The sequence below is a fragment of the Rhamphochromis sp. 'chilingali' genome, assembly GCF_963969265.1.
Source record: "Rhamphochromis sp. 'chilingali' genome assembly, chromosome: 12".
In the NCBI taxonomy this organism is placed as follows: domain Eukaryota; kingdom Metazoa; phylum Chordata; class Actinopteri; order Cichliformes; family Cichlidae; genus Rhamphochromis; species Rhamphochromis sp. 'chilingali'.
Genome location: NC_137939.1, coordinates 25,243,740 through 25,253,637, shown reverse-complemented (window position 1 = coordinate 25,253,637; position 9,898 = coordinate 25,243,740). Strand labels below are relative to the sequence as shown.

The 9,898-nt window shown below is 40.7% G+C and overlaps 1 protein-coding gene across 4 annotated transcripts in view; it reads left to right on the top strand.

The window, feature by feature from the left end:
• slmapb (sarcolemma associated protein b) overlaps positions 1-8,461 on the top strand; it is a 9,852-nt gene extending 1,391 nt beyond the window's left edge. The window contains exons 2-11 of one of the 4 annotated variants that reach the window (XM_080897906.1): positions 396-571; positions 881-940; positions 2,778-2,906; positions 3,031-3,105; positions 3,203-3,505; positions 3,826-4,096; positions 4,263-4,434; positions 6,318-6,452; positions 7,290-7,377; positions 7,777-8,461. In XM_080897906.1, coding sequence (XP_080754032.1) covers positions 889-940; positions 2,778-2,906; positions 3,031-3,105; positions 3,203-3,505; positions 3,826-4,096; positions 4,263-4,434; positions 6,318-6,452; positions 7,290-7,373 — 1,221 coding nt within the window. In that variant the 5' untranslated portion in view covers positions 396-571; positions 881-888 and the 3' untranslated portion in view covers positions 7,374-7,377; positions 7,777-8,461. Of the gene's footprint in view, positions 572-880; positions 941-2,777; positions 2,907-3,030; positions 3,106-3,202; positions 3,506-3,825; positions 4,097-4,262; positions 4,435-6,317; positions 6,453-7,289; positions 7,378-7,776 lie in introns of all 4 variants that reach the window. The other 3 variants (XM_080897905.1, XM_080897908.1, XM_080897907.1) reach the window with 3 other exon arrangements.
• The last annotated feature ends 1,437 nt before the right edge of the window (positions 8,462-9,898 follow it).

Here is a 9,898-nt window from a genome sequence, read left to right as displayed (position 1 = left end):
TAACCCTAAAAGACAGTAATTGGTATAAAGTGAAAACCCAGTGAAATACAGGACAAAACAAGAGAGGAAGTGAATGCAAGAAACACACTCCTACGCTGGCAGTCCCTATTCACTGCCATCCTGTAGGTTTTTACATCAGTACCAACCAGCCAGAGAGCAGCTCAGCCCCCTGAACAAAACCTCTCTGTGTCAGTATGCAGCTGCAGCTTCCGAGATGCCCTACTTGGATACATGACCCAGTGTGGAGGGGCTGAGGACCTGAGCCACAAAAGAGGGGGGGATCAAATTTTTAAGGACGCCCATCTGACGCGTCTCTAGTGTAGCATTAGGATCATATTTAAGCTACTTTACTGTTTACTTTACCCTGTTTAATTTTTCCCCCTCACTGGCTTCAGCCCACCAATAGCAGGAAGGTCTGGTACAAAGTGTCTGTCATCACTGTCCACCCCCCTCAAGTTTGGACTGGTCCGTTTCGCATCTGAACAAACCTCATAGTTGGAGAAGAGTTCTTCATGTCAGGGACTGCTGTAGCCTCAGCACACTGATTACCGCAGCTCCTGGATAATCTAAGGTAATATTTTCCTGTTAAGTTTTATTCTTAACCCCTTCATTAATTATTTTACTGTAACATACTCCTAAAATCCTTCTTCCCTAGCAGCTCTCTGCACCTGTCTCTTCCAGTAGTATTTGTGTGTTCAAACATTTTTGTGTTTACAATTAAAAACATCTCAAATCTAACAGTGAGAAAAAGAACAAAAGATTTTGTCAGGTCTGTTTGGGGTCTTTTTAAGCAATATTAATTTCATTTAAAGCTTTCTTTCTTTATCTGTGCATGTGATATGTCTTGTTTTTTTTTTGTTTTTTTGTTATGTTGTTATAGATAAGAAAATGGATGAGAAAGAGCTGAGTGATCCCTTGAATAACGTATCTGTGATTAAAGGTAAATATAGACACCACTGATTTGAAGTGAATGACTTTGCATTGTTTTGCTCCTCTAATGGCTCCTACCTGACACAGCACATCTCGCTAACTGAGTGTGGAAAGGGGGGTGGAAAACCCTGAGTCACACTTAAAATGAGTGTCTGGCCCTGTAAGGACAGCTGGATGGCTTTTAGAGCTTACAGTGCTGTAGATGGCCTTGTTTTAGAGGCTAGTGTCTCCTGTGTCAACAGCTTATTAGAAGATGGAGTCTCTTTGCACAGAGGGCATGTCAGCTGACTGATGTGTGTTAGCTATGACATTTAGGGTGACTAATAAGAATAGAATGCAAAGGACAGCGCAATGATGGCGCAATATAGCGAATATGAAAATCGACGGGGACATTCATAGGAAAAAGTGCAAGTACGTTGGTGACTGAATAAATTTTGCATGATGAATGAATTTGTAATGCTTCACTGCACAATATATAGGGAGCACAAAGCAAACAGTGTCCTCACAACAATAGTGTACCTCAGTAATTCAGAGAGATGAAGATATTTGAGATTCAGCTGCATAAAGAATATTTGTTAGCTGTAAAATGATCTCCCTTTATGATCAGCAGTTTAAAAGGAATACTGTAGACTTTCCGTGCGAGTGGTGCTAACCCCCTGATTCAGTTAAAGAATGCTGTCACATTCGATGAGAAGGAAACAGACAGCAGGCGAAGATGGGCCACGATGGGTCTAGCCTTCAGCACCGGAGCTAAAAAAAGACTTTCTCCTCAATTTTTTTCTTTCCTGTCGTCACTTGAGGCAGTGTGATGCTCAATATTCCCAACTAGTCTGCAAGGTATTTTTACACACAGACTAATTCCATTACTATGCTGTCAGGTGTCATTCTGTGACACTAAGACATTTTTGCCGTAATAACTAATCTCGCTAAAGATAACATGTTGCACCCTCATTTGAAATACCCTTTATTCCCTGTGCTGTCTTTGTAGGGCATTCATCTTTCACAGAAAGTGAATACAGATTGCATACTCACAGGGTGCCCACTCACTCGCATATGAAGGAACACACAATCACACTGTCCCCCCATGCTTTGTCTGGCACACAGCGGGGTGGTCATGTGCTCGAGTCAGAGGGTGTCACCAGCTCTCAGCCTTTGTTTCACACCGCTTCATTTTAGGGACACTTATCAATACCGCCTGCTAACATTTTTACAATCATGTGGATTTTCGTGTGATTATGTAGCCATGTTTGATGGATGTAGACACAGTTTTCACAATAAATATTGGATTTCAGGGCAGTTCAGGTTCTGGTGCGTCTCCATTTATGGTGCACATGCTTGACCTGTCCCCTGCCAAATGTTCGTTCTGGGATGAGGTCATCTCTTTTCCTAGCTGTGGTAGATTAGGGGCTCGAGATATTCACTAGGCATTTGCAAAGCACAAGTATTTGTGGAGCCTGTTTCCACCTCCAGGAAACACAACAGACCCTTGACAACGCTGGCAAGCCTATTACCTTTGTGCATTGTTTAGGTACTATTAATGAGTAATGTAGAATCGCTACAGACTCATATGTGACTGGGGTAATGGATAATTTGGAATGAAAAAAGTGTAGATAAGACACTTGTTTCTATTTCTGGGTTAGCAATTATTTTATGTAATAGGCCCATTTTGAATATCTTGGGAAATCATCTAGTATGTCAGTCCTGGTTAAATATTTGGGACTGCAGTAAAAGTAAAACTGTCAAACATTTCATTATTTTTGTAGTTTTATGGCAAATGTATGGAGCCTGTCCATGTTAAGATCATGATTCTTCTAACTGGGATCCCCATTTTTTTTCTTCTTCATTAGATGATCTGACCAAGGCAAAGATGGGCTCCTCTGGTGACTCTGAAAAAATCATTCAGCGCTTGACTGATGAACTTCGAGAGGCCAAGGACCTAGCTAACACAGAGAAACATAAATGCATGGAGCTACAAGGTGACACGCCACATCTCCAATGTTAAATAGGACCATCCACTCCATTTTCTATTGCATTCACACATGTGTGCATGCACCCAACACCAAATAAATGACATGACTTGTACAATTAAATGCTGTGTAGGTATCCTGGAGGAAGAGACAAAGGAGAAGAAAAAACAAGCTGATGATTCTGCCAAACAGATAAAACTTCTTGAAGGTACATCTATTTGTGGATTAGAAGCATATGCATAATATTAATCTTTTTTTAAAATTGACACTGTCTCTAATTCAAACACTGACTCCGGTTTGGACAGGTCAGCTGCGGCAGCTCCATGATGAGATGGGTGTTCTCAGAGAGCAGATAGACGTCTCCTCCAGCTCACACGATGAGCTACAAAGCGCACGTGATGAAGTGAAGTCGCTGAAACGTGCCCTGGAGGCAGCAGCTGCCGAGCGGGACCGTGACGTTGCTGCCGTCCAGTCTAACCTGGCGACTGTCTCCAATGATCTGGACAAATGGCGTCAAACGGCCAACAAGTACGAGCGTGAGATTGACAACCTGCAGCGTGACCTTCAGCAGCAGAGCAAGCAGTGGCAGAAAACTGCAGAAATACAAGGTACTACACGGTGCCCCTGGTAGTTATAAACGCATGAAATGGAGCATTTGCACTGAAAATAATTCTTACATGGAAATGAACTGTGTATTAATAAATCAAATAATATTACCATTCCTTGTCCAAGACATGAGGCCTACTCGCTCTCTATGTATTTTGTTTCTAACAAGCAGACTTCTCTTCATACTTATACACTGGTGAATCAAAGTATAATTAAAAACATGTTTTTTGGTAGTTTTTGCTTTATCTGTAGGCAAATCAAGGACATACAATCTGTTAAAAAACAGCATTGTTACATAAACCTTGCTCGTTTCTTTTTACAGCCAGTGAACTTCAGTCCATGCAGGTGGAGTGTAATGGCCTTCACAAAGAATGTTCTGTTCTTCGATCTGAGAAACAGGATATCGTAAATAAGCACCAGAAGGAAAAAAGCAGTCTGCAGAGTGAATGTGCTTCCCTCAGGGCTGAGAATGAGGAACTCCTGAAGACTCACCAGAAAGACAAAAGCAACCTGCAGAGTGAATGTGCAGCACTGCGCACTGAGAAGGAGGCAGCCCTGCAGAAACAGCAGCAGCTGGAGAAGGACCTTGCCAGGTCGGTGCACTGATCTACATTACTGGGAGCTCTTACCCCCACCTTCGTGCTCCCTCTGTCTCATCTGTTTTAATCAGCACCCACGTGTTTTGATTTACACGATACTACATAATTTTTTTCTCTCATCTTTTACATATTGAACTCAGTTTTGTTTTGCTTCTGGTAGTTTGCGTGCCCAGAACACTGAGCTGAAAAATAGCCTTGGATCCCTTGAACAGACCTGGCAGGAGATGGAAAAGAGCCAGGTAGCCCTGCAGCTCCAGCACCAGCAGGATAGCACCACACTGCAAACCCAACTGGATGAGGCAGACAGCCGCAGCAAGGCTCTGCAAAGAGAGGTACGCCCCTCAAAAGTTGAGACATCAACCTTAGGTGTCCAGTATCTTAGTGGGTGTCATGCAGATGAATACTTCTATCTCAAATGTGAAAAGTGAACCCTCTCTGACTTGGATGGCTTTTAATACAGTCCTGCAACTGACAGGCCTTATAAGCACACACATGTTTTACTCATTAATGCTGTCCAAATTTGATTTGGACTTCAGTCCTGTTAGTTTTCACTTGAATTTTTGCATTTTAGTTTTTCTAGCTAAATGGTAGTGGTTCTGAATGTATATCTGTGGCAGAACTGATCCAGTTTAGAGGCTATTGGAAGACTGTAGCTGCTGCCAGTGTGCTGCTGACCGTGCTGCTTTAGAGGGCCAATGCTGACAAGCTGTTGCAGTATTTATGAAATTACTTTGGGACACTGTGGGAAAGGGGAGGTTTTGAAAGAAAGTCAAATTACACTCTTATTACAATAAATGGCAAGTTACCACAAAGCCTAGGAGAATTAGAAATACAAGGACAACGTATTATCAGGATAGTGGAATATAACTTTAGCAATATTACTTATTACATTTTAGATTTACATTTAACTTTTTTAGGCAATGTAAAGTCATAATTTCTGGAAAATTCCCAGTTCTCCCATTTTTTCAGTGATTTAAGTTTAAATATGAACACATCCTGGCTATGATAACACATTAGTCAAAACTTTTTATGTTGTTGCTTCGGTTTCATGGTCAAACTGCCATTTGACTAAAAATCAAGACTCAAGAACATGTACTTGTAATTGGTGCTCTGATATGATGCGCTTCTCAGTTTTGTGTGATTTAAAGTGAGCAAATTAAAATCACTTGATTTGTTTTTGGCATTATTAGCAGTTGCAATATCCAACAGAGTTACAAGAATCTGGTTTTTACTCAAATTATTAATGCAGGACAGTAAAATCAATGTGGAACTCAAATAACTTTGAGCAAACTAAGACTGAAGTGTCTTGAAGAAACCTTTTAATGCTTTCATTTTATTTAATCTCATGTAACATAATTTAAAGAAATTTGCTGTTAACAACCAATTTACAAAAGAAGTACTGCAAATTGTTGCCATTCAGGACATTTACAGCTGTATGAGACGGGCAGCTGTTCTCAAAGTCGTCTACTCAAGGTACTTTATTGTATTTCTTCTCATCATCTAAGATTGCGCAGAAATACCTCATGATGGGATGATGAGGACAACTGCACTATTTTAGAAAACTCACATTCTCCCATGACTAAAAGTGTCTCTGAGTGATCATTGCTGAGAATTTAGAGCTTTCTATTTTGAGACGATGTTGGCGTCATCTAGGTCAGAACAAAGTCACATCCACCACAGTTGAATGGTGAAGCCATCACGGAGCCTTAATGACTTTCTCTGAAGCCTTTAAGACACTTGTGTCAATAAATCTATGACTCTTACTGACATTATAAAGAAAGTCCATGCTTCTTCCCAAAAAAACAACAACAACGAAAAAAGATCCCACCCAGATAGTTCACAGGTTGCTGCGTGCTGTCCAGGGGCAATACCTACTCTAGGTTTGTATGGGGATCACTGGCTGCTGTCAGTTAATGAGGAGTGGCAGTGCTAAGTAGTAGAAAGCATAGTTGGGTCATCTTTGACACAATGAATGAATGAGGGGGGGAAGGAGGGAATAATGTTGTCCCTTATATAAGGACTGCACCTCACCCTAATTAGCTCATGTATAGAAAATTCAGCAGTTAAGCATTGCAGGAAAGACTGGTTTATCTTGTAAATGGCAACAGAAACTGTTCCTCAAAAGCATTACACAATACCATCAAACTAAAAACTTTAAATTAATCTAAACTGATGAGTGTATATTTGAATTAAATGTTTAATTTGCTTCGTGCAGTACGAGGAGGCTAGGACGGAGCTGTCAGACCTCAAGGAAAAATACGAGAAGGTTGAGCAGGAAAAACAATTGGTTACAGATGAACTCGAGGCATGCAGAGCCAACATGGAGGAACTGCAAGGAAAAGGGACAAAGGTGAGTACTCATCTATCAAACGCACAGCAAAAACAGGAAGGCATTTTACCCTAATATATGAATGGCATCGTGTATAATGATATATAACAGGTTTAAAAAATAATATATTGAGTGTGGAAACAATCATCTGCACTTTTATTTTCAGGGGCAATAACTTCTTTAGCAGTTTCTGTTTTGGGGGGGGGCATGGGCTTCATTTCCAATGTTCCCCTTTTGTTCAGCATCTGTTTGCGCAGCATCTCCAGATATAAAAGATGAATCTTATTGTAAGATTCACAAATATTATCTCTTTTTTTATTTTAGCACATATGCTCCCCTCTAGTCATCCAGTGTCTATTAGTGTTGCTTTTATGGGCCATTCACACATATGGATTCAAAAAGCTGTGCCAGACGGCTGCTATTTGGTAGCTAAGCTGAGGTGAGAGCACCATGCAACTGTATCACTTCCATTTCAGATAATGGACTTAAATGCCAGGCATACCTGACAGCTTAAATCTTCAGCAAATACAAAAAGGTGGGAAAAAAACTCAGCAAACTATGCTGTACAACAGGAGATAAACATGACCGTGTATAGTAACACTGATATGTAGGATGTCAACTCTGTACTAAACACAACACACACCGGACACACAACTACGGATTTATGAGGCCATAAAGGTCCAGCTCCTTTGTATCTGTATGTGTGAACTAACAATGACACACTGACAGCCGTGTGTGACTGAGATTTGTATAAATACTAGTTACAGGCGTAGAGAACTGACTGAGGGATCTAATAATAAACCAACCAAAGTATGTCCCATTGCAGTTGATTACTATAATATCCCTTCCCTTCTGTAGACATCCCTATTGCTGCCTGTTCAAGCCATAGTCATCGGCCTTATCCTGGCTTTGCTGTATTGGTGCTTCGGCGCATTGTGGTAGCAAGGTACACATTACTCCTGTCAAGTTGGCCTACATCTTTTCATCCTCATCAGTGTCTCTTAGACCATTGCATGATTTAATCAGGTTTTCCTCATTCCCGAGAATGCCTTCCTCAGGGGAAAATCCCCCAGGAAAAAAAAAAAATTCTTCAGAAATCTAACCTCTCTAATCATACAGCTTCAACATCTGACATCTGTTTGTCCTGCCTGGATGGCTAATGCTTAACAACTGTTTCTCACAGTTGGTGTTTGATAATGCTTATCTTTATCTGCAAGCGCTGTTTGTATTTGTGCACTGCCTTGATCTCAGTGGCTCCCTCTGTCAAAGCTTTGGTGATCCAAAATGGGTGCATGTTTATTTGCTGTTGCTCAACTTTCTATTTCTGTGTTGCCACTTATTCCAGAAACTGTGGATGATCTGGGGGCCTGTGGTTGCTGTGGCTCTGACAGCTGTGACTGCTGCCGTGCTCTTCAGGACCTGAGGGCGACTCATTCATGCATACACACGCACCCACCCACCCACCCACGCACACACACAAGGAAATCCATATTTGTCTTCAGGTGTCAGAACTTGCCCTCCTTATCATATCTGCACTATTAACTCGGAGGGCTCATATTTAACTGTTTAATTTTTAAGATGCTCTATTTTAGATGGCAGAGAAGTTAATAAAAGAATGTGATTTTTGTGTGCAAAGTAAGTTTGTACGTCCGTTATTTACAGGAAGTCTAGTCAAGTTTACAGTTTTGATTGGGAATATGGATGAATGTAAAAAATAAATAAATATGCCACAAACTCAACTAATTATTAGTATTTATGATAATGTTTTAGGTGGATCACTTGAGCTCTAAATGTAGCACTTCTATGTAATTGTCATAATAATGGAGATTGTCACAATAACACCCCCTAATGGAGTGTGTAATGAAAGCCATAGATGGGTAACTGCATTAGTGATGGGAACTGCAAAGAGTTGGTGTAACTGTTATCTATGTGAAAATAGATAGCGTTTCAGACAGAATTGAGCTGAGCAGGAGTTTATCTTGTTTGTTTTTTCTCAACAGAGAACCATTAAAGAAAATTGCAGAAACATACATTTAGATCCATTTTCTTCATTTATGTGGCCGTTGTCTAGACTGCAGTTGTACTTATCTGTACTTATCTGTATTTAGTTTCTGCTTTGCTTTTTTCTGTTTTTGTTTGTTTGTTTTGTTTAACTTTTCATTTCAGTTTTATGATCATGAATGCTAAATTAACTTAAGGGGCAGGGTTGCTGAAATTATTGCATGCATGGGGAAACCTAAAATGTATAATTAAACACATAGAGTCATTTCATTAGGCACACCTGTTCACCTGCTCGCTAACACAGTTATATCATTAGCCAATCATGTGGCAGCAGCTCAGTGTGTTTAGGCAAGTAGGCATAGTTAAGATTACACGCTCAATTTCAAACCAAGCATATGAATGGCACAAAATGAGCTGCAGAGAAAATGCCTTGTTGAAGTCAGAGGGTAAGAGGGCAACCAGCTGTTACATCTAAGGTATGCAGAAGAACATCTTTGAATACACAACATGGTAAAAAAAAAAAAAAAGGTAAATGGCCTGTATTTGTACAGCGCTTTACACATCCAGTCATCCACCCATTCACACACTGGTGATGGCAAGCTACATTGTAGCCACCCTGGGGCGCACTGACAGAGGCGAAGCTGCTGGACACTGGTGCCACTGGGCCCTCTGACCACCACAAGTAGGCAACAGGTGAAGTGTCTTGCCCAAGGACACAACGACCGACACTGTCCAAGCCAGGGCTCGAACCAGCAACCTTCCGATTACAAGGCGAACTCCCAACTCTTGAGCCACAATTGCCCATATCAAACTTTGAAAAAGAGGAAATGCTACTGTTAAGAAACAGTAAATTTGAGGTCATCCTGATCATTCCTGCAGTTGCACTAATGGGTGTGTGTTTGTTATTACAAATTGGAGTCTGTTGTATATTTATGATTTAAACCGCTCCAGCACCGTTAACATCTAAAGCATCCTCTAATCTCTCAATTCACATGGGTCCATCAAAACTGAACAGAAGAAAATTGGAAGAAGTCTATTCAGACATGAGGTCAGAATTGACATAACTAACGTGAATGGATGGATGGACAGAGATGAAAGCATCAATCCACCGTGTCTTGTACAAGTAGTTGAGATTGGTGGTAGTGGTGTAATAGCTCATTATTTAAACTACAAACTACCTGAATATTGTTGTTGGCCACCACTTGATTACCACACTGTACCCATCTTCTGATGGTTGCCTGTAGCAAGGTAACATGCCATGTCACAAAGCTCAGATCATGTCAAACTTGTTTCTTGAACATTGCGATGAGTTCACTGTACTCAATTTTGTACTCAAATATGGACCATAATCTCTGACTAATATTTACAGAACCTTGTTGAATCTATGCAACAGGGAATTCATTCTGAAGACAGTAGAGGGTGGCTTCTGTTTCTCCTAAATAACCATTATCTTCATCCATCCGTTC